The sequence below is a fragment of the Giraffa tippelskirchi genome, chromosome X (genome assembly GCF_054371585.1).
Source record: "Giraffa tippelskirchi isolate mGirTip1 chromosome X, T2T-mGirTip1v1.2.pri, whole genome shotgun sequence".
In the NCBI taxonomy this organism is placed as follows: Eukaryota; Metazoa; Chordata; class Mammalia; order Artiodactyla; family Giraffidae; genus Giraffa; species Giraffa tippelskirchi.
The window spans coordinates 88,828,679-88,854,221 of NC_137289.1; the positions used below are offsets into that span (position 1 = coordinate 88,828,679).

The following is a 25,543-nucleotide window of genomic DNA, read 5'->3' on the forward strand; positions in this document are numbered from 1 at the left end:
ATCAGATCCAACTAGCAATTTGTAGGAAATACAGAGGAAAGACAAACATGTTAAAATTACATGGGCATGCAATCAGTGAAGTTCAAGACTATGAGAAATTCTATAAGACAATCTGCTTTCTTCAATAAATAAATTCTAGGAAGTTGAGGTGTAAGGGGAGATGGAGGGGATACCTATAGATTAAAAGACCTATCAAGTAATAACAACAGGTGGACTTTATTTAAATCCTGATGCAAACAAATAAAATCAGTGAGACTTGGCAACTTGAAAACTTACTAGTCATTTGATGATATTAAGTCATTATTATTAATTTTTAGGAGATTATATTTTTTAAAGAGTTCTCATTTTTTTTTTCAGATACAAACTGAAATAAATAAAAACATATGTCTGGGATTTGCTTCAAAACAATATCACAGGGAGAAAGTGGTTAGGATACAGATGAAACAAGACTGGTCATAAATCAGTCACTGTTGAAATTGCATGATAGGTACATGGGGGATTCATTACAACATCCTGGCTTCTTTTGAACACGCTTAAAAAGCTTTTTTAAAAAAAATTATTTATTTTAATTGGAGGCTAATTACTTTACAATATTGTAGTAGTTTTTGCCAAACATCGATATGAATCAGCCACGGGCACACATGTGTTCCCCATCCAGAACTCTCCTCCCATCTCCCTCCCCATTCCATCCCCCAGGGTCATCCCAGTGCACCAGCCCTGAGTGCCCTGTCTCATGCATTGAATTTGGACTGATGATCTGCTTCACATATGATAATATACACGTTTCAACACTACCCTCTCAAATCATCCCATCCTTGCCTTCTCCCACAGAGTCCAAAAGACTGTTCTTAACATCTGTGTCTCTTTTGCTGTCTCGCATATAGGGTCATCGTTACCATCTTTCTAAATTCCATATATATGCGTTAGTATACTGTATTGGTGTTTTTCTTTCTGGCTTACTTCACTCTGTATAATAGGCTCCAGTTTCATCCACCTCATTAGAACTGATCCAAATGCATTCCATTGTGTATATGTACCACAGCTTTCTTATCCATTCATCTGCCGATGGACATCTAGGTTGCTTCCATGTCCTGGCTATTGTAAACAGTGCTGCGATGAACATTGGGGTACACGTGTCTCTTTCAATTCTGGTTTCCTTGGTGAGTATGCCCAGCAGTGGGATTGCTGGGTCATATGGCAGTTCTATTTCCAGTTTTTTAAGGAATCTCCACACTGTTCTCCATAGTGGCTGTACTAGTTTGCATTTCCACCAACAGTGTAAGAGGAGGGTTCCTTCTTCTCCACACCCTCTCCAGCATTTATTGTTTGTAGACTTTTGGATAGCAGCCATTCTGACTGGCGTGAGATGGTACCTCATTGTGGTTTTGATTTGCATTTCTCTGATAATGAGTGATGTTGAGCATCTTTTCATGTGTTTGTTAGCCATCTGTATGTCTTCTTTAGAGAAATGTCTGTTTAGTTCTTTGGCGCATTTTTTAATTGGGTCGTTTATTTTTCTAGAATTGAGCTGCAGGAGCTGCTTGTATATTTTTGAGATTAATTCTTTGTCAGTTGCATCATTTGTTATTATTTTCTCCCATTCTGAGCAGGATCCTCTATGACCCACCTCCCAGAGTAATGGAAATAAAAGCAAAAATAAACAAATGGGACCTAATTAAACTTAAAAGCTTTTGCACAACAAAGGAAACTATAAGCAAGGTGAAAAGACAGGAAAAAGCTTTTTAAAAAAGAAAAGGAAGAGGAGAGTTAAGCTTTTAACTCAGGAAGCCATAAAAAGCATGCATGTGTGTGTGCTCAATCACTTCAGTTGTGTCCAGCTCTTTGTGACCCTATGGACGATAGCCTGCCAGGCTCCTCTGTCCATGGGATTCTCCAGGCAAGAATACTGGAGTGGTTGCCATGCCCTCCTCCAGGGGATTTCCCGACCCAGGGATTGAAACTGCGCCTCCTGCATCTCCTGAATTGCAGGCGGATTCTTTACCCACTAAGCCACCTGGGAAGCTCCATAAAAAGCATATATGAAAACAAAATAAAATAACCTGGGAGGAAGTCATTAATTGAGAGTAAAAAGTTAAATAGGGGAAAAAGTACAGTTAAATACAAATCTGTCAAATAATGATAGGAAAAAATAGTGAAGATATGTAAGCAAATGAACTGAAAGGAGAGACATAATTACAGAATAGATTAAAAATAGTAAATCTGTATGCAGTATTATATCAATAAACTTGACAATCCAGACAAAATAATTTTCTAAGAAAATATAAATTACCAAAATTGGCTCAAGATATACATACTTCAAAAAAAAGTTACAGACTTCTCTCTCATAGGAACAGACATGTAATGTCCTAAATTGGACACTAGCACATGAAATCTTGCAATGTACAGAAAGAGTAATTTATCATGATCAACTGAGTATGATTCAATGACAGAAAACTTATTTTTATAATTTATTCTATCAATAATTTATAAAAGAAAATACTAAATGTTCATTAATTCCCAGTCGATGATAAAATCCAATATTCATTTCTCATTTTAAAAATATGTAATTCTTAAACCATGACTCAAAGGTCACTTCTTTAACTTGATAAAGGCTATCTGCCAGTAGATAAAGGTGAAACGCTAGCAACATTCTGGTTAGAGCTAAAAAAGGAAAAAAAGATGAGAATGGTTATTATCATTGGTACTATTCAACCTTATACTGAAAAACAGATATGAAAAAATATATATATATTGGAAACGAAAGACACCAAAATATATATTTGAAAATAATGTGAATATCTACCTAGGAAATCCAAGAAACACAACTGACAAATTACGAGAAACTAAGAAAGCAACTCAGCAATGTGGTTAGATATAAGATGGAAATTTGAAAATGAATACTTTTCCTAAACAAGACTAGAAAATAAAATAGAAAAAGAGGTATTCGAAATAGCAACAAAAACCATAAAATTCCAGAATAAGCCTACCAAGATCTGTGGTGTAATAATTACATTAACAAAACTACAAATCTTACTGAAAGACATAAAAGAAGACTTGAATAAATGTGGAGAGATCATGCTCATGGATGGGTAGGCTCAATTATTATAAATTGAATTCGGTTTTCAACAAAAATCCCAAAAAGATTTTTCATAGCACCTGACAATTTGATTCTAAAATTCACCTGGAAATAAAATAATCCAAACAGTTCTGATAAAAGAAAAGTGAGGGGAAACTTGTCCTCCCAGAGATTAAAACATACTACAAACTAGATTCAATAAAAGGTTTAAGAATAAAAAAATTCACTAATAGGGCAGAATAGTGTCCAGAAATAGATCCACACATTGTACTGGTCAACTTGATACACTCAGATACTAAGTCAAAGAAGGAGTAAAGGAGTTTCTTTTTAATAAATGGTGCTAGAAGAACTGGATATTCATGGTGGATAGAGGATGATCTTCAACCCACATCTCAGTCTATAACCAAAAACTAACTCAAAATAGATTTTACAACTAATGTAAAAGCTAAAACTATAAAGCTTCAAGCAGACAACTTTGGAAATTATCTTCATCAATTTGGCTATACAAAGATTTCTTGCACAAGATACCAACAGCTCTAAGCATTAAAGAAAACAAAAGTTGATAAAACTGAACTTCATCAAAATTAAAGTTTTTGTGCAAATAAAAACTACAGTGACATACCACCTCACATCAGTCAGGATGGCCATCATTAAAAGCCTACAAATAACAAATGCTGGAGAGGGTGTGGAGAAAAGGGAACCCTCCTGCACTGTTGGTAGGAACTTAAGTTGGTGCAGTCGCTATGAAAATAGTATATAAGTTCCTCACAGAACTAAAAATAGAGTTGCCTTCTGATCCAGCAATCCCACTCCTAGACATATATCCAGACAAAACTGTCATTCAAAATGATACATGCACCCCTACATTCATAGCAGCACTATTCACAATAGCCAATATGTGGAAACAACCCAGATGTCCAATGATGAATGAATGAAGATGTGGTACATACACACAACTGAATACTACTCAGTCATAAAAAAGAATGAAATAATGCCATTTGCAGCAACATGGATAAACCCAGGGATTATCATACTAACTGAAGTAAGTCAGAAAGACAGAAAACCATATGAATCCTTTATATGTGGAATCTAAACTATGATACAAATGAACTTTTCTACAAAACAGACTCACAGACAGAGAACAGACTTGTGGTTGCCAATGGGGAGGGGCGTGGGGGAGGGATGGAAGGGGAGTTCAGTTCTCAGTTCAGTTCAGTTCAGTCGCATACAACTCTGCGACCCCATGGACTGCAGCATGCCAGGCCTCCCTGTCCATCACCAACTCCCTGAGTCCACCCAAACCCATGTCCATTGAGTCCGAGATGCCATCCAACCATCTCATCCTCTGTGGTCCCCTTCTCCTCCTGCCCTCAATTTTTCCCAGCATCAGGGTCTCATCCAATGAGTCAGTTCTTCACATCAGGTGGCCAAAATATTGGAGTTTCAGCTTCAACATCAGTCCTTCCAACGAATATTCAGGATTGATTTCCTTTAGGATGGACTGGTTGGATCTCTGTGCAGTCCAAGGGACTCTCAAGAATCTTCTCCAACACCACAGTTCAAAAGCACGAATTCTTCTGTGCTCAGCTTTCTTTATAGTCCAACTCTCACATCCATACATGACTACTGGAAAAACCATAGCCTTAACTAGACGGACCTTTGTTGGCAAAGTAATGTCTGCTTTTTAATATGCTGTCTAGGTTGGTCATAACTTTTCTTCCAAGGAGTAAGTGTCTTTTAATTTCATGGCTGCAATCACCATCTGCAGTGATTTTGGAGCCCAAAAAAAATAAAGTCAGCCACTGTTTCCACAGTTTCTCCATCTAGTTTGGTTCTAGCAGATGCAAAGTAGTATATATAGAATGGATAAACAACAAGGTCCTACTCTATAGCACAGGGAACTGTATTCAATATTCTGTGATAAACTATAATGGAAAAGAATATAAAAAAGAATGTATACATATATATAACTGAATTACTTTGCTGTACAGCAGAAATTAACTCATTATAAATCAATTATACTTCAATAAAAAATGTGAAATTTTTATTCAACAAAAGGTATCAATAAAAAGATACACAAGCCACATACTGGAAAAAAATAGTTGAAATATACATATCTGATGATTGAATTCAGAATATATAGAGAACTGCAAATCATCAATAAAAAGATGATAATACAATTTTTAAAAATAGGCAAAATACTTGGATACCCCCCAAAAATGATATATGAATAGACAGTAAGTACATGTGGAAAGAATACACAGAAGAACTGTACAAAAAAGATCTTCACGACCCAGATAATCATGATGGTGTGATCACTCACCTAGAGCCAGACATCCTGGAATGTGAAGTCAAGTGGGCCTGAGAAAGCATCACTATGAACAAAGCTAGTGGAGGTGATGGAATTCCAGTTGAGCTATTTCAAATCCTGAAAGATGATGCTGTGAAAAGTGCTGGACTCAATATTTCAGCAAATTTGGAAAACTCAGCAGTGGCTACAGGACTGGAAAAGGTCAGTTTTCATCCCAATCCCAAAGAAAGGCAATGCCAAAGAATCCTCAAACTACTGCACAATTGCACTCATCTCACATGCTAGTAAAGTAATGCTCAAAATTCTCCAAGCCAGGCTTCAGCAATATGTGAACCATGAACCTCCAGATGTTCAAGCTGGTTTTAGAAAAGGCAGAGGAACCAGAGATCAAATTGCCAATATCTGCTGGATCATCGAAAAAGCAAGAGAGTTCCAGAAAAACATCTATTTCTGCTTTATTGACTATGCCAAAGCCTTTGACTGTGTGGATCACAATCAACTGTGGAAAATTCTGAAAGAGATAGGAATACCAGATCACCTGACCTGCCTCTTGAGAAACCTGTATGCAGGTCAGGAAGCAACAGTTAGAACTGGACATGGGACAACAGACTGGTTCCAAATAGGAAAAGGAGTACATCAAGGCTGTATATTGTCACCCTGCTTATTTAACTTATATGCAGAGTACATCATGAGAAACGCTGGGCTGGATGAAGCACAAGCTGGAATCAAGATTGCCGGGAGAAATATCAATAGATGACACCACCCTTCTGGCAGAAAGTGAAGAAGAACTAAAAAGCCTCTTGATGAAAGTGAGAGAAGAGAGTGAAAAAGTGGGCTTAAAGCTCAACATTCAGAAAACTAAGATCATGGCATCTGGTCCCATCACTTTATGGGAAATAGATGGGGAAACAGTGTCAGACTTTATTTTTGGGGGCTCCAAAATCACTGCAGATGGTGACTGTAGCCATGAAATTAAAAGATGCTTACTCCTTGGACGGAAAGTTATGATCAACCTAGATAGCATATTAAAAAGTGGAGACATTACTTTGCCAACAAAGGTCCATCTAGTCAAGGCTATGGTTTTTCCAGTGGTCATGTATGGATGTGAGAGTTGGACTGTGAAGAAAGCTGAGTGCTGAAGAATTGATGCTTTTGAATTGTGGTGTTGGAGAAGACTCTTGAGAGTCCCTTGGACTGCAAGATCCAACCAGTCCATCCTAAAGGAGATCAGCCCTGGGTGTTCATTGGAAGGACTGATGTCGAAGCTGAAACTCCAATACTTTGGCCACCTCATGCGAAGAGTTGCCTCATTGGAAAAGACTCTGATGCTGGGAAGGATGGAGGGCGGGAGGAGAAGGGGAGGACAGAGGATGAGATGGCTGGATGGCATCATCGACTCGATGGACATCAGCTTGGGTAAACTCCGGGAGTTGGTGACGGACAGGGAGGCCTGGCGTGCTGTGATTCATGGTGTCGCAAAGAGTCGGACACGACTGAGCGACTGAGCTGAACTGAACTGAACTAAGTACATGAAAAGGGGCTCAACACTGTCATCTTGGAAATGCAAATTAAAACTATGATGAGATGACTAAGTGAAGTAAGTCAGAAAGAAAAAAGGCAAATAACCATATGATATCACTTGTATGTAGAATCTAAAATATGACACAAATGAACATACCTATGAAACAGAAAGTCTGACAGGCACAGAGAATAGATTTGTGGCTGTGAAGCAAGAGGAGGGGTTAGGGGATGGAAGAATTGGGAGTTTGGGATTAATAAATGCAAACTATTATATATATAGGATGGATAAACTACAAGGTCCTACTGTATAGCACAGGGAACCATATTCAATATCCTATGATAGACCATAATGGAAAAGAATATGAATATGTATAAACTGATTCACTTTGCTGTACAGCAGAAATTAACACAATATTGTAAATCAACTGTATTTGAATAAAATAAAACAAAAAAATATGGAGGGGGGGAATTCCCTGGTGGGCCAGTGGTTCGGATGCAACGCTTTCACTGCCATGGCCCAGGGTCAGTACCTGGTCTGGAAACTAAGATCCCGTAAGCTGCACAGTGTGGCTAAAAAAAGCAAAAACAAAAAACACTATGATGAGATTTGACACCGACTAGAATTTCTAAGACAATATCTTTATTTATGAAGCTGTGATAAGCTGGAACTTTCATAATATTGCTGGAGTATAAAATAGTACAAACCATATTACAGAATTGTTTGGCACTCATAAAATTAAGCATATATCTACCTCAAATGAAAATGTATGTTAACAAAAAGACCTGTACATGAATGTTCAGATTAGTCTTATTCATAATAGCTAAAAACTGGAAATAATCCTAATTTCTATCAATAGGAAAATGGAAGAACAAATAATATTATAATCATATAATGGAATACTACTCAGCAGTACAAAGGAACACATTATTAATCAAAGAAAGTACATGAAAAATATCTTCCCCAAAAATCTTATGTTGAGCAAAAGCCAAACACATGAAAAAATAATGATTCCATTTATATGATGTCTAAGAACACATAAAATTAATCCGGTGATAGAAGTCAGAAAAGTGGTTTCTTAAAGTGGAATATGGGAAGGGTGAATTGACTGGAAAGAGGCACAAAAGAATTTTCTAGGGGAGATGGAAATGTTTTTTATCATGTTTGGGGTAGTAGTTGCATGAGTGCATATGACTATCAAAACTCAAGAAATTGAGTATTTAAAATATGTGCATTTTATTGCACATAAATTTTACCTCAAGAAAAAACTATATAGGAAGAAATACACACATAAGAAATGAATCAAAAGATTAACCAAGTTAGGGACTTCCCTGGTGGTACAATGGCTTAAGACTCCGAGCTTCCAATGCAGGGGGCCTGGTCAAAGAACTAGATCTTACATGTCACAACTAAAGATTCTGTGTGCTGCAAATAAGACCCAGCACACCCAAATAAATAAATAAGATTAACAAAGTTAAAAAATGAGACTGAGAAAAATATATGCAACATATGTAACAAGGTTTAATATCTAGAACATAGAAACAACTCAAGTCAACCAGAAAAATTCAACCTGATAGAAAACAAAACAAAGGCATGAGCAGGCAATTCATAAAAGTAGAAAGAGAAATGGAATAAACATGAAAAGATGCTCAATTTCATAAATAATTGGAGAAACACAAGTTTTAAAAAATAACATGCAATGTTCAAGATAGGCACAAATGAAAAAGATCAGTAATATTCAATACTGTCAGCAGTACAGGGAAACATAGTCTCATATATTGCAGGTGATGTGCATACTGAGACAGACATTTTGGAGGACAATATTTAGTAGTATTTAAAAACCTGAAATGTATACACTTCAAATTAGCAATTCCTCTTCCAGGTACATAGCCTAGGGAACACTTTCATGTGTGTATCATGCACAAGGCTGTTGACTGAGGCATCATTTTGCCATAGTCAAGAATTGAACAACCTAAATGTCAATCAAAATAGGAATAGTTAAACAAAGTGAACTTAATCTACTCTGGAATCCTAGGTAACAGTTGTAAAAATGAGGACTTATAAACTGATACAGAGTTCTGAGTTGGAAGATCCCCTGGAGAAGGGAATGGCTACCCACTCCAGTATTTTTTTTTTCCACTCCAGTATTCTTGCCTGGGAAATCCCATGGACAGAGAATCCTGGCAGACTACAGTCCATGGGGTCACAAAGAGTCGGACACGACTGAGCAACCAACACTTCACAAACAGAGTTCAAACATATATTGCTGAGACAAAAGCAAGCTGAAAAATAATATATGCTCTGCGTGTATGCATGTGTGCTAAGTTGCTTCAGTCATGTCTGACTCTTTGCAACCCAATGGACTGTAGCCCACCAAGCTCCTCTGTCCATGGGATTCTTCAGACAAGAATACTGGAGTGGGTTGCCATGCCCTCCTCTAGGGACCTTCCCGACCCAGGGATTGAACCCACATTTCCTGTGGCTCCTGCACTGCAGGCAGATTCTTTATGGCTGAGCCATTGAGGAAACCCCTAATATATGCAATATGATAGCAGTTATCTTTAAAAACAACAGGAAACACCAATAAAAATATATACACAGAAAAAAATCTTGAATGCTACCCCCCAGGCAGGTAAAAGTAATTACCTCTAGATTAGAATTAGATGGTAAATCAAGGGGGATTTTATCTTCATCCTATTGCTTATGTTTGTATACTAGGAATTGATTCATGTACTACTTGTTGATTCATGAACTTTGGGGCTTCCCAGGTGGCGCTAGTGGTAAAGAACCCACCTGTCAATGCAGAAGACGTAAGAGACATAGGTTAGATTCCTGAGACAGGAAGATCCCCTGGAGAAGGGCACGGCAACCCTCTCCAGTATTCTTGCCTGGAGAATCCCATGGACAGAAGAGCCTGGTGGGCTACAGTCCGTTGGGTTGCAAAGAGTCAGACATGACTGAAGCAACTTAGCACACATGCACACTACTTGTATGATTAAAAGGAAACAAATTAATTTAGCAATGCCAAAATTTTAAAAGGCATATAGCAAATGTATTACTAAATGTGCAAAAAAAATATATATATATATAGATATATATATATGTTGTTGTTGTTGTTGTTTAGTTGCTAGGTCGTGTCTGATTGTTTGTGACTCCAGGGACTGTAGCCCACCAGGTTCCTCTGTCTGTGGGATTTCCCAGGCAAGAATACTGGAGTGGGTTGCCATTTCCTTCTCCAGGGGATCTTCTCAACCCAGGGATTGAACCTGCTTCCCCTGCATTGCAGGTGAATTCTTTTAATGCTGAGCCACAAGGGCAGCCCATGCATATACATGCATATAAAAATATCTGGTGATGATACACACCAGACTTAATAAGCCATGGTCAAACAAGAGCCTGGCTGAAAACTTAAAAGGAAGATCTGGGGAGTGAAATGTCCACTGGGGACTTTAAAAAAGCTCTGATATATTGCTGGAGAGCTAGAAAGCTGTATGCATGCTCAGGAAAGACCTAAAAGGCCCTCATTTTATACCTCTGGCTGACTTTGAGGCTCTGCTCAAGAAGTAAAAACTAAGACAGAGTTATAAAGAACCTGGGCATTGAAGGTAAGCCCCAACACAAACTCAGAGCCCTAGGAAAATGCTGGAAGAGAGTTATAGGCTCAAGGCATTGAAGGAAATGAGACCAATCATTGGGCTTCCCAAGAGGCGCTAGGGGTAAAGAGCCTGCCTGTCAATGCAGAGACGTAAGAGATGAGGGTTCCATTCCTGGGTCTGGAAGATCCCCTGGAGGAGGCCACTCCAGTATTCTTGCCTAGAGAATCCCATGGACAGAGGAGCCTGGCGGGCTACAGTCCATAGCATTACAAAGAGTTGGACATGACTGATGCAACTTAGCACGCACACTTGCACGTATGACCAATCATTCAGTTCAGTTCAGTCGCTCAGTCGTGTCTGACTCTTTGCGATCCCATGAATTGCAGCACGCCAGGCCTCTCTGTCCATCACCAACTCCCGGAGTCTACCTAAACCCATGTCCATTGAGTCGGTTATGCCATACAACCATCTCATCCTCTGTCGTCCCCTTCTCCTCCCACCCTCAATCCTACCCAGCATTAGGGTCTTTTCCAATGAGTCAACCCTTCGCATGAGGAGGCCAAAGTATTGGAGTTTCAGCTTCAACATCAGACCTTCCAGTGAACACCCAGGATTGATCTCTTTTAGGATGGATTGATTGTATCTCCTTGCAGTCCAAGGGACTAACTGAGCATATACTTCTGTGGCCACAAACCTCAGGGAATTATAGAATTAGTCCAGTCAAGTCACAAGAGGTATAAAAACAATAAGTTAGATTTATTTAAGGAGTACAAGATGGTTCAGCACCCAAAAATCAATTAACGCAATACACCATGTTGACAGAACAGAAAATAATGTGATCATGTCAATAGATGATGAAAAAAACATTTGACAAATTCATGATTAAAACACTCAACAAACTAGGTATAGAAAGGAATTTCCTCAACTTGCTAGGGGGAATCTATGAAAAATCCACAGCTAACATCGGTCTTAACAGTAAAAGATTGAATGCTTTTCCCCTAAGATCGGGAACTGGACAACGACATCCACTTACACCACTTCTATTCCACACCATACTGAAGGTTCTAGCCAGGAGAATTAGGTAAGAAAAGGAAATAAAGGTATCCAGACCAGAAAGAAGTAAAACTATCTCTGTTCACACATGACATGACTTTGTAAATAGAAATCCTAGAGAATCCATTAAAAAACTATTAGAAATAACAAGTTCAGCAAGCTTGCAAACACAAGATCAATATAAAAGCTCAATAAATAATTTGAAAATGAAATTAAGTAAAAACAGTTCCATTTACAAAAGCATTGCATTGAAAAGAACAAAATATTTAGCAATAAATTTAACAAAAGTAGTGTAAAACTTGTACTCTGAAAATTAAAAAAAAAAACACTATTGAAAGATATTAAACAAGACCTAAATAAATGGAAAGACATCTGATGTTTATGAACTGAAATACTTGAAAAAATTGAAAGACACCAATATTTCCTATATTGATCTACAATTTCAACACAAGCCCTGTAAAAACCCCAGCTGACTTCTTTGCAGAATATGACAAGCTGACTCTAACATTCATATGAAAATTCAAAGGACACAGAATAGCCTAAACAATCTTGAAAAAGAACAAAGGTAGAGCCCTCACACTTCTCAATTTCAAAACTTATTACAAAGCTACAGTAATCAGGACAGTGTAGTAACGGCATAAGGATATATCTCTATATATATATCAATGGAATAGAACTGAGATTCCAACTGTTCCTTGACAAGGATGCCAAGACAATTCAATGGGTAAAGAATAGTCTTTTCAACAAAAGATGCTGGGATAACTGAATATCTACATGCAAAAGATAAAAGTTTGGACTGCCACTTTACACCACATATAAAAGTTAACTCAAAGGTTTCCCTGGCTGCCTAGTGGTTAAGAATCTGCCTGCTAATGCAGGGGACACAGATTCAATCCCTGGTCCAGGAAGATCCTACATGTCGCGGAGCAACTAAGTCCCTGTGCCGCACTATTGACTCTGTACTCCTGAGAGCCACAACTACTGAGCCCATGCACTGCACCTACTGAAGCTGGCATGCCTAGAGCCTCCACTCTGCAACAAGAGAAGCCACCAAAATGAGAAGCCTGTGCACCGCGACAAAGAGGATCCCCTGCTCGCTGCAACAAGAGAAAGCCCATGCACAGCAATGAAGACCCAGTGCAGCCAAAAATAAATACATAATAAATCTTTTAAAAAATTTAACTCAAAATAGATCTCAGATCTGTATTTAACACATAAAACTACAAAACTCTTAGAAGAAAATAGAGACATAAATCTTTGTGACCTTGGATTAGGCAACGACTTTTTAGATGACACCAAACACAAGAAATAAGAGAAAAAAACAAATGAATGGAATTCATCAAAGAATCCTAAATGTGTGCTTCAAAGGATACCTTCAAAAAGCTGAAAAAGCAACCCAAAGAATGGAAGAAAACATTTGCAAAGCATGTAACTGATAACAGGCTGCTGCTGCTGCTGCTAAGTCGCTTCAGTCGTGTCCAACTCTGTATGACCCCATAGACGGCAGCCAACCAGGCTTCCCCGTCCCCGGGATTCTCCATGCAAGAACACTGGAGTGGGTTGCCATTGCCTTCTCCAATGCATGAAAGTGAAAAGTGAAAGTGAAGTAGCTCAGTCGTGTCCGACTCTTTGCGACCCCATGGACTGCAGCCTACGAGGCTCCTCCATCCATGGGAGTTTCCAGGCAAGGGTACTGGAGTGGGGTGCCATTGCCTTCTCCAGATAATGGGCTAGTATCTAGAATATATAAAGAACACACACAATTCAATAATAAAAAGATAAATAACCCAATTTAAGAAATGGGCAAAGAATCTGAATGGACGTTTTTCCAAAGAAGATACACACATTGCTGAGAAGCTCACAAAGCATTATTAGCTGTCAAGGAAATGCAAACCCAAACCACAATAAGATACCACTTCATAGCCACTAGGATGGCTATAATTAAAGACATAATAAAACAACTAAGAATTTGGAGAAATTACAATCCTTATATATTGCTGGTAAAAAAGTAGAATGGTACAGTTACTATGAAAAACAGTCTGGCAGTTCTTCAAAAAGTCAAATATAGAATTATCATTTGAGCAATTCCACTTAGGTATATACCCAAGAGAAATGAAAACATATATCCACAGGAAAACCTGTACACCAGTGCTCATAGCAGCATTATTCATAATAACCAAAAGTGGAAACAACCCCAATGTCCATCAACAAATGAATGGATACATAAAAACTTAATATATTCGTGTGGTAGAATACTGTTTGGCAATAAAAGGAAGAAGTACTGATACCTGCTATAAGAGGAATGAACCCAGCAAAGATGTTAATGAAAGAATACAGTCACAAAAGCTCACATATTGTATGATTACATTTATATGAAATGTCCGGAATAGGCAAATCCATAAAGACAGAAAGATTAGTCACTGCCTGGAGGTGGGGTGGGGGGAGGTAGACAATGGAAAAAAATGAGTGACTACTAATGGGTGTTTCTTTTGAGGATGATGAAATATTCTAAAATTTATTGTAGCGATGGTTGTACAACCTTGTGAATATACTAAAAAGTCACTGAATTGTACACTTTAAAAAAGTGAGTTTTATGGCATATTCATCACATGTTAATATTTTAAAGAAATATAAACAGCTATCATATGACCCAGGTATAACACTCCTAGGTTATATCTAAAGAGAAATTAAAACATTTGTCCTCATAAAAAATTACACATAGATGTTCACAGAGCAATATTCAAAATAGTCAAATTGGATACAACTGACGAACGGACAAACAAAATGTTGTATATCTGTATAATGGAATATGATTCAGCAATAAAAGGGAATGAAGTAATGATACACACTGTAACATGGATGATCCTTGAAAACCTTATGTTAAGTGAAATAAGACAGTCACAAGAGACCAGAAGTTATGTGATTCCATTTATACGGAATATAGGTTAATGGTTGCCTAGGGCTAAAGAAGGGGGTGTGGATGGGGAGTGAGTGCTAATGGGTATGAGTTTTTTTGGGGGGGTGATGAAAATGTTCTAAAATTAGATTGTGGTGATGGTTGCACAACTCTGAATATACAAAAGTCCGTTGAAATGTACAGTTTAAAATGGGTGAATTTTATGGCATGTGAATTATATCTCAATAAAGCTGTTTTTAAAAAAACCCTCAGAACTGTACACCTAAAAAAAGATAAAGGAGCCACAAGAACCTTTAAAAATAGTCTTAAGAAGGATAAATCTCAAAAGCACAAACATAGTACAAAAAGGGCACTTTTAAATATATTCAGAACAAAAAGCTGAATGAGGAAGAAATAGGTCTCTACCCTGTGTCAGCAGCATAATAATGATAAATGACAAAGAGGTAAAATTCCTCAATTACTATTTCTGTTTCTGCCTTTTCAGTTCCCAAGAGGGAACTGAAGCCCAATATGAGTAAAGAAGTAGTAAGCGAGAACTCAACTACTTTAATAAGAGTTCAAATATCTTGGACCAGATGAATTATAGCTGAGGGAACTATGAGTAATTTCAAACAAGAATGCTGAAGCTATGTCAGTGATACTTGAGGAATCACAGAGAAGGATGTTCCAGAAGAGTGGGCAGATGTAATTTCAATTTTCAGAAAAAAAAAAGGTTAAGTTAATTCCATAAATTACAGACCAGTAAGTTTGATATAAGTCTTCTAGATTATTACAGGGATGGATTATTACAGGGATGGATTATTACAGGGATGGCTTGCAAGAACCTAGAAATGGAAGAATAAGCACTAGTCAATTTAGGCTAATCCTTATTTCTTTTTTGCACTGTTAGTAAGATGGTAGCCCTGAGAAATATGGTAGACATAGTATATCTGGATATTGGCAAGGCATTTGACAAAATCTTTTATGAGATAAAAGATAAATAAGTATAAATTGAGAAATGGGAGCTGGTTGTTAATTTTTGTTAGCTAGATTAATAATTGCTTGAAAGACCATTCCCAAAGCATGCAGATTACAGGTCACTAGCATGCTGGATGAAGGTTTCTAATATTAATAGCATACACCATGGGGTTCTTCTAGCCTTAGGAGCATCATCATTTATATCTAACAACTTAAATGAAGATATGGAAACCATGCTGATGAGGTTTATAAGTGACAACATCTGGGGAAGAATAGTGAATACTTGGAGTGACACAATCAGTATACTGATTTTAATTATAAGTAGTTGGGGATAAAACAAAAGAAAAACTGAAACTTGCCTGGGCCAGATGAAATCAAACCAAGGACCAGATCCAAATCTCATACCTAAATTAGGAAATTAGTGCAAGGGAAAGAAACAGTTTTTCACTATTTCTGAAATCAGCATCAAACGTTAGAATGTGACCTGAAATATTCCAGTCAAGACACCAACAATAGCAATGAGAGTATTAGAGGTTTTTATCTATGACTGTGGCCTTAATTACTCTCACCCTCTTTTAGACGATCCCCTTCAGCCTTGGTTTTCTTCTGTCTTTCTGATCCAGCAAGGTCTACGAGATGCAGCTTGGAGCGAAAGCTGCTATTCCTATGAAAATAATAGTACGTAAGTGAGAACGGTACACAACTTTGAGGGTAGGTGAGTATCAAGGCTCATCTGCCTGCTCTCATTTTCTTTCAAGTCAGTCTAAATGGATCGATTCATTACTAGTGCTCAGAGTACTGATGTTTGATTATTTGTCAAATCAAGAAGCAACCTATTACTCAACTTAAGTAGAACTAACATTAAAAATCTTAACTCTTTAAACTGTAACTTACTTGTCACTTTTCTTTCTTTGGTCTATGGAGATTGTGAAGATGGCATGAGATCGAGATGACTGGGAGTTCATAGCTGTGGAGGCCACAGTCCTACAGTTGTTGCCCTGTTCCAAACAGGAAACAGTATCCAGAGCAATGAAAACAGTCTTCTCAGTGAGTCCCACAATCTAATTCAGAGAAAGAAAAAACTCTTATAATTCAACTTCAAATACTGTATCATTTTAGGGTAGCAGTGGATAAGTGCCTTCCAGGGAGCCCCAAGTGAAGGTAACCTTTGGCCCTAAGAACAGTAAGGGCAGCACAAATAGCTGTAGTATTTCTCTGTGCTACTTTCTCCTCCGTGTGGCCCTATGTTCTTTCCTATATCTTGGGCCCATTTTATACTTCATTTTCACTAGGGTAAATAGCATGGTACAACTTCCACTGGATTAGGAAAACAGGGTCCTAGGCTTGGTACTGTATCTGCCCAGGAGAATCTGCACAAGTTAAAATCTCCTGGAGCCTCTGGAGATTGAACTAGATGATAATGAAGTCCCTTCTAGCCCCAATATGCTACGATTTTAGTATGCCATAACTCCCAAATCAACATTTGTGGCCCTAATTTCTAGTCCTACATTTCAAAACCAAACTCATCTTCCTTCCACCAACAGTGATTCTCTCCACTACTTCTTCATTTCTAGATCTCTATTCTCAAAACTTCAGATTTGCCTTTAATTCCTCCTCTTCCTCTATATTTCATCTATCACCAACTCTCCATAATTCTTCTTTTGAATCCATTGCTTCCTTTTCCTTTCCATATCTACCTGTCTAATCCAGATCCATATTATTTCACATGCCTGAAAAATAAGGCAATTTCCCCAAATTGTCCTCCCTCATCCTAGTCTCTCCTTTTCAATTCACTCTTGTTTAGCCTTCTGAAAATCCTGCTTCCTAAAATGTCATCAAACTCCTAAGCCCCATGTGAAATAATGAGAGTACAAAGAGACTTTAAGATATTCTCCTAACCTCCCAGGAGCTAACTTAGTCAGAGATATACACCTAAGATAAAAACTTGATAAAAGTAGCCACTGGAAGTATTAAGTAGCTTATATACTATTCACAGGGATAGAAACTAAGCTCTTTAGTCTGGCTTCATAATCTGGTCTTAACATAGCTCCTATTAGTTCCTAAGACATATCCTCTGATCCAGACAGACTGACCTAGTCTTACGACCCCCATGAGTATATTTTCTGCTTTCCTGCTTTAAGCTATTCCTTACTACAAGAATGCCCTTACTTCTTTATTTCTTTCCATCCATCCCATCTGAACAGTACTTACAAACTTTTCCTTAACCACCACAATTTGAATCAGAAATTCACACTTCTCTGTATTGCAAATTTCCCCTCAAATAGTGTTTGGGATTTAATTCCTGCTCTAGTATAGTTTAGACACACAGAAGATCTTAGTCGGTCAAGAGCTGGCTAAGTACCAACATTCTTTCTGATGATAGCATGCATTTTACCCAGGTTTCTTATCCCCACCATGCAAATTGCCTTCCTGTATTCCACGCTTATCAGGCTTTCAAAATAGGTCTGACCCTTCAAGCTCTGCCTTAGTGCCTGGCTAATGACTTAACGGCTCAGAAGGAAAAAAATTTCAGAAGCACAGGCACCTGCCTCTCAGGCACCTGCAGCCTAAATTTCAACTTTTGGTGCAGAGAGAAGAAGAAGGAGAGGGAGATGGATAAGGTATTATTTTACCAAGTTGTCCTAAGTCTGCACTACCCTATTCTTATCTACTCCCCTCCTCAAATTCTCCCACTGCTGAATTCTCAAGCTGCTGCTAGAACCAAACTCTGCCTGTTTTCAACACTGGCTTCTGGATTTGGCCCACTTCCATATACAAAACTCCCAACCTTGCCTCAAACTTTGTTCAGCTACAGGTCCTCAGCCTACATCTATACCGTGTGACAGAAGCCTCTCAAATAAGTGATCTCTTCTTCCTATGGTAAACTCAAATTTTTTGTGTCATCTTACTTTCTAAATATCCTTACAGAGATCAAGCACAATGTCTATTACAGGGCTAACAAAATTTACTATGACCATGTTCTATATCTGTGCTATCTAATACAGTAGCCACTAGTCACATGAGCACTTGATATGTGGCTGGTGTGACTGAGACTGAATTTCAAACTATATTCAATTGCAGTTCATTTAAGTTTAAATAGCCATTTGTGGCTGGTGACTACCATACCGGACAGCCCAGCCTCAGAACTCTGTAAATAGCCAATAAATATTTAATTGATATTAGCATTCCTTCAAGAGGTAATATGGAGAAGGAAATGGCAACCCACTCCAGTATTCTTGCCTGGAGAATCCCAGGGACAGAGGAGCCTGGTGGGCTGCCGTCTATGGGGTTGCACAGAGTCAAACACAACTGAAGCGACTTAGCAGCAGCAGCAGCAACAGGTAATGAGAAGGTGGTAAAACTTCCTTCCCCACAAGAGTTCCCATCTAGGAATTCTAGATTAACAAAGGGAATTAGGACCAGACAGAACCTAAGAGACTGAGGTGCTAACAGTCATTTAAAACCACAGTGGCAAATAATGGGAGTGTGAACATTAGAAATGGCCAACATTTTAAAATAACATCAAATGGGAGACAAACACACCTTTATGCCTTCCTTAGGATCCTCCCGTATATTTATTTGAGAGGTTTTCTCACGAGATGGGCATAGAAGATCCAAGATTTCTTCATTGTAAATCTGGCATTATTGAAAACAAAGTAGTAAAAACAAGATGTTAACAGTGGTAATCAAGGAATTGTGGGACCACAGGTGATTTCTAAAATTCTTTGACTTTCTGTATTAAAATTTTTTTTTTGCAACAAACATATTTTTTATAATTAAGAAAAGGGTTTTAACCCTAAATGTAATCATTGATACTTATAAGAATAAATTCACATTTATTACTTGTAACAAAATTAAAACTGCTATCTTGAGAGTGAACTTCTTAGGAATAGTAGACACAATGAAAAGTTACATGGGTATCTAAATTCAGTTCTTTGATGGTCATAACAACATCACCTTCACCGATTTTGTTAAAATGTAAGTAACAGGTCCTTATCGGAGGGTGAATGACAATGAATATTTCAACAACAACCAGAACTTTAAGTACTGTTTCATAGTAAGCACCATGTTTGTTTGTTAAATTATATACATTTAATAGTAATTAAAGAACTGGGTGAGAGCCAGATCCAACTGAGCCAGTAAGTTTTCACTATCAATTTATTAAAATGTAATTTACTAAAAATTCAATTTATTAATTTGAGTCATACCAGGAAAAATCCAATTTGCATTTATTTTTCCACCCAAAGATAAATTTGAATTCAGAATAAAGATAAATCATTTACCTCCAAGTATGATTTACTGCTCCTTAAAGATAAGACGTCTTATCACTGCTATGGAATCAACCAGGTAGATTATCAGAAGTTTTAAGTTCTCTAGGTATGTGTTTCTGGTATCATGAGGGCTAGATGTAATTGGTCAGTCTATTTGTATACTACTATATACTAGAATGAAAATATCCACAAAGGCAGGGACTTTATGTTTTGTTCACTGATATATCCCAAATACCTAGAACAGGGCCTGTAACACAGTAGGTACTCAATAAATATCCGTTGAATAAACACTCTATCATTACTTACACAGCTCAATACTTCACCCAATTTTTATAAACATTCTTCATGGAGTAGCAGCCTGATCACTCAAGCCTCAAAACAGTAAAGGGATATCAAATATTTTTCTAAAGACTCTACAGGGAACCAATAATAGAGGCCAAACTCAAAGTATTCCTATCTTCTTTTTACATGGGAATGCCGACTTCTCTAACAATCAGATTAAACAGACTATTCTGACAAGGAAAGAACTGGGTGAGAGCCAGATCCAACTGAGCCAGTAAGTTTTCACTATCAATTTATTAAAATGTAATTTACTAAAAATTCAATTTATTAATTTGAGTCATACCAGGAAAAATCCAATTTGCATTTATTTTTCCACCCAAAGATAAATTTGAATTCAGAATAAAGATAAATCATTTACCTCCAAGTATGATACTTTCAGAGTAAATTCGAAGTCACTCTTTTTATCAATTTCTTTGAAGAGCATTTGTATTACCCTAGGAATGACCCCAACTGTTGGTTCATTTTCTTGCTCTGCAGTATATGCACCTCCCATCGAATAGGTTTTTCCAGAGCCAGTCTGCCCATAGGCCAGGACGGTTGCATTGTATCCTGGCAAAACAGAAGTCACATGTGTAGTGATGGCTCAAATATTTTCACCCAATCAATACCCTCCATTTCCTTCAGTAATTACTTGTAGCAGAACTGAGACTGCTCTCTGACCACAAGGGTCTCTTGGGAATGTCAGACACAAAGAAAAATTATATGGGTGCCATGACTTTGCACTACTCCATATAAGCAAAGAAGAAAGATATCAAACCCAAATGTGTGCTTCTCTTGATAGCTCTTAAAAGCTAGGAAGTAAAACACTTAAAGATATGACTGAGATAATGACAGTGACCAAGTCACTGTCTAAAAGCCATTCAGGGTTTTAGAATTTTGCTTTCTACCTGAACAATTCTAAATTATGGGAATTAAATGGAAGTCTTAGAAAATGCACAGCTAGAAGGGATTCCAACGTGTATTTCTTTGATTAACAAAGTCTTCATTTGAAAAGGTAACAAAGTTGGTTTTTACAGTCAATGAAAGCACCCCTTCCTATCTGAATTTTCAGACTGCATTTGGACCCTATTATCAGGTTCCTCATAGAAATGTCATCATTTAAGTATGATTCAATGTGATGTATGTCCTTTTTTTTTTTTTTCCCTTTTTGAGAGAACTTACATCTAAATGAAGACCTTGATGTTCTGGAAGATCTTAAGATGTTACATTGATATTTTCACTGTAATAGATTGCTAATATCAACTGGCATGACTCTGGGGCAAGAGAATAACATTTCATAATCATCTGCAATATCACAGATATGTATATATACTAATAACTGGGGAAATCAAGTTTCAGCACTTTTTACAAAAAACTCAGGGTGCTGTTGAGCTGACTGAAAAATACTGGCTTTATCTTTGCAGCTGAGAGCAATATTAACCAAACATATATATACTGAAATCACTTTCTACTTTATATTGCCTCTAAAGACTATAATTCCCATAGTTTCCCAAGTTAAGAATATGAAAGTAAGGGAACTGGAGACACACAAACAGGGTGGCAGCAGTGACGAAGACACTGATGATGACAGCAGCAGCGTTGAACAAGGTGGTGGGGGTTACTCAGTGTGGCTGTCAAGTGAACTCTGTATGGCTTTTCAGTTTAGTTGGAATTCCCTCCATTGCCTTCTGGAGTCCCTTGGTGTGTCTCCAGAGTAAATTTCAATTACTCTACATTTCATCAATGTTGGAGTGGCAAGAAAAGGGGGGAATTGATTTGGGGTGAAAAGGTATAACGAACTGTAAGCTCCATATAAATATCTCAAAAACAAAGATGAGTGAAAAGAAACCAGAGCCTTTGGACTTCGTGAAAGATTTCCAGGAATACCTGACTCAGCAGACTCATCAGGTCAACATGATTTCTGGATCAGTTAGTGGGGACAAAGAAGCAGAGGCTCTTCAGGGAGCTGGAACAGATGGTGATCAAAATGGACTCAATCACCCATTTGTTGAAGTTTCCTTGGATGAAAACTCAGGAATGTTAGTAAATGGGTTTGAAAGGACCTTTGATGGAAAGCTCAAGTGTCGATACTGCAACTATGCCAGCAAAGGCACCACCCGGCTCACTGAACACATTTAAATCCACACAGGTGAGAAACTTCATTGATGTCACTTATGCCCATTTGCATCTGCCTATGATTGTCATCTGGAAGCCCATATGTGTTTCTATATAGGAGAAAAACCATACAAATGTGGATTGTGTTCCTTTTGCTGCAGTGATTGAAGTATCCTGTCTCATCATCAAAAGCACAAATCTAAAATGGTACTGGGTTAAAGCTACTAGGTCTTCCTTAAGCAGCAAGAGAATGTGCGGGGGTTTACAGAAGAAAATTAGCGATCTGAGCTATAGCAGAAGAGCACTAATCAACTTAAGCCCACCTTTCACGGTGGTTCAGGAGCCAGACTACCTTAATGATTTTACCCATGAAATCCCAAATATCCAGACTGACTTCTATGAAAGTATGGTAAAAACCACACCAACAGGGGGCCTGCCAAGAGACCCCCAAGAACTCATGGTTGACAACCCATTAAACCAGCTCTCAACTCTAGCAGGACAGTTGTCCAGTTTGCCACCTGAAAACCAAAACCTCACACCCCCTGATGTAGTTCCCTGCACCAACAAGAAGCCTTTCACTGATGCAGCAGCCCTCTATCCAGGCATTAGTTTCTGTCGCGTTAGCAAGTATCCCTTAGAGTTCCTCTCCCACCAGCCCTGAACCTTGGCCGTCACACAGTCAGAGGAACTACAGCCTGGTGGGAGATCTAAGCAGTGAACCAAGTGCCCACACGAGTAGGTCTGAGCATGGGAAACAGCCAGCCGAGCACTCTAGCTCCCTCCCTGCTATATAAATCTAAAGTAAATAATTTTGAATAGGAGGCTGTCATTTTTACATTGTGTAATAACTAGCTTACTCTAAGGACAGCTTGGTCAAACAATAAAATACATTGTTACTAACTCCTGGTTTCTGTGTACTTTGCAAATTTTTTTTAATTTGATTCAAATCTTGAAAGTGTTACTGGCTCCTTAAAGCAAACATTTTAACTATTAAGTATTAACTAAAAAGTACTTTTATACTTACAGTAAGTGAAAGGGAAATATTGGTGGTATATGTCCACAAAAACCCCAAAGTGCCAAGTTAATGTACCTTCTGCCCTCTCTTCCAAATGCTACAAAGCCATTAGAATGAGTTCTTGTGGTTGAATATCTAATCTAAACTAATCTCCACTGCACTTTTGAAATAGCAGCATCAAGGAGTTTCTCCACATAACTCTCCTTGTCAATCTGAAGCGTGTGAATCTAAAGTCTGCAGTCTGTTCTGCTGTTGCTTTTAGCACTTACAGCTCAGATTAGTTTTAGAGCAGTCACTTCCAAATGTGTAACTTGGCCCTTGTATGTATATATTGTCATAAACAGGATCCTGTCATTTTGACACTTTTGTGTTTATTTTTTTTCTACTTATTCTTCATATAAAAGCAATACCACAAACTAGAAAATGAAAGCTTTCATTAAACAAAAAGGAGGACCTCTCATGCTAAAACCAGTTTATTAACTGTATATTCTGGGCCAAACACTTTTTTTTTTCTGACAACTAAAGATGTTTTGAAAGAGCATTTTAGTTCAGATTTTTTTTCAGAACTATAAACTAGAATGTATAATTTTAAAATTCCTATGGATTAAAGAGCACAGTTGTATTCCAAAGGTATCAATGCTTGCTGCTGCTGCTGCTGCTGCTAAGTCGCTTCAGTCGTGTCCGACTCTGTGTGACCCCATAGATGGCAGCCCACCAGGCTCCTCTGTCCCTGGGATTCTCCAGGCAAGAACACTGGAGTGGGTTGCCATTTCCTTCTCCAATGCATGAAAGTGAAAAGTGAAAGTCAAGTCGCTCAGTCGTGTCCGACTCTTCGCGACCCCATGGACTGTAGCCTACCAGGCTCCTCCGTCCATGGGATTTTATAGGCAAGAATACTGGAGTGGGTTGCCATTTCCTTCTCTTTCTGGCAGATACCACCTTAATCGAATGATCATAAAGAACATCAGTAGTAATGGAACAAATCAAAATTGTGTGCTGTCCCATAGGATTCAATGAGAAGAATATAGCACCACTTCTGGGATATTCCTGCTAAAGATATACAATCTGAATCTAATCATAAACAAACATCATTTACAAACTTGGCCTGTGATTTTCAAAACTGTCATGATCATGAAAGTCAAAAGACCAAATGAGTTTTGTAATAAAGAAGACTACAGAGGCAGTACAACTAAATACAACAAATGACTTTGAACTAGATCCTTCTGCTATATAGGACATTATTGGGACAACTGGTGAAACTTGCATGAGGTCTGAGTACCAGATGGTAGTGATATAACAATGCTAATTTCATGATTTTAATGGTCATATTGTAGTTACACAGGAGAAAGCTCCTGTTTGTAGCTAATATACACTAAAGTATTCAGGGGATCATCAGGTCAACAGCTCTTGTCAAAGGGTTCAGAAAAAAAAAAGTACTTTATGCTGTTCCTGCAACACTTGTTTGAAATTACTGCTTTACTATTTTAAAAATCTGAAACAAAGTGTTCAATGTGTCCTAAGCCATGACATCATTTTAAAAAGTGAAAAAAAAATGTGAGTAGCTGTTGCCTGGAAGAAGGCTTCTGTTTGTCTAAAGGGATGAACTAATGTCACTGAGTAGAAATTACTGGGAAGCAAATTTCATCTCAGTATAATCTAACACAATTAGAGTAGTCCAAAAACCAATCTGTGATATTTCGGTCAAAGAAAAAAATTTTAACCAGACGCTGGAAGTTCACTTAACAGAGATATTGCTAGAAAGTATTTTTCTTTGGATGGAAAGGAAAATAGACTGGATGATATATAAATATCCCTTTCAACTTTAAAGGACTAGTATACTATGGTTCTACTTCTTTTAAATCCTTTGAATCTTGAATAATCACTGTACTAGGCTAACAATTAGACACCCCTTGGCACAGCTCCCTTCTTCAGAACTTTGCCATAGTCTTAAATAACACTAAAGCCCTGGCTTCTCTTCTGTAATCAAGATTATTAACTGGTCAGTGTATTCAGTGTATTCAGGGGCTTCAGGAAATCTCAAAGGTTTTAACATTTAAAATACTTTTGTCTAAAAAAATGAAGTAAAAAGTTTAACATTTCTTATGTGTTTAAAAGTGTGTACGTAGTCATCTACTTTCACTCCTACCCCTGGACTTTGAACACTTCCAGGGCCCAGAAGCTGTATTATTTACCTCTTAATCCCTCAAGAGGCTTTGCAATGCCTGGGCCTCAACTAGTGCCTCATCAGCACCCATCAAATAACTTAGAATCTAACGAGGTTTCAGAGCAAACAAACAAAAACATATATAAGTCACAGATGAGCAGAACCATAGAAAGCAAATATAGTATAAAGGTACTTTCATTGGGTTAGTTCTTAGATTGTGGGCTTTTT

At 37.8% G+C, this 25,543-nt stretch overlaps 1 protein-coding gene and 1 pseudogene across 5 annotated transcripts in view; one reads left to right on the plus strand and one right to left on the minus strand.

Annotated features, from left to right (window-relative positions):
• The window catches only part of KIF4A (kinesin family member 4A), a 129,594-nt gene that overhangs the window by 103,149 nt on the left and 902 nt on the right, over positions 1-25,543 (minus strand). For 4 of the 5 annotated variants that reach the window (XR_014075961.1, XM_081566336.1, XM_081566333.1 and 1 more), the window contains exons 4-7: positions 20,401-20,591; positions 18,973-19,065; positions 16,324-16,490; positions 15,999-16,093 (exon numbers count right to left, since the gene is read on the minus strand). Coding sequence is in view for 4 of the 5 variants with exons in the window: in XM_081566336.1 (XP_081422462.1) it covers positions 15,999-16,093; positions 16,324-16,490; positions 18,973-19,065; positions 20,401-20,591 (546 nt within the window). In the remaining variant the exon portion in view is untranslated. The remainder of the gene's footprint in view (positions 1-15,998; positions 16,094-16,323; positions 16,491-18,972; positions 19,066-20,400; positions 20,592-25,543) is intronic. The other variant, XM_081566335.1, reaches the window with a different exon arrangement.
• LOC145536482 (zinc finger protein Pegasus pseudogene) lies at positions 21,855-22,955 on the plus strand (annotated as a pseudogene).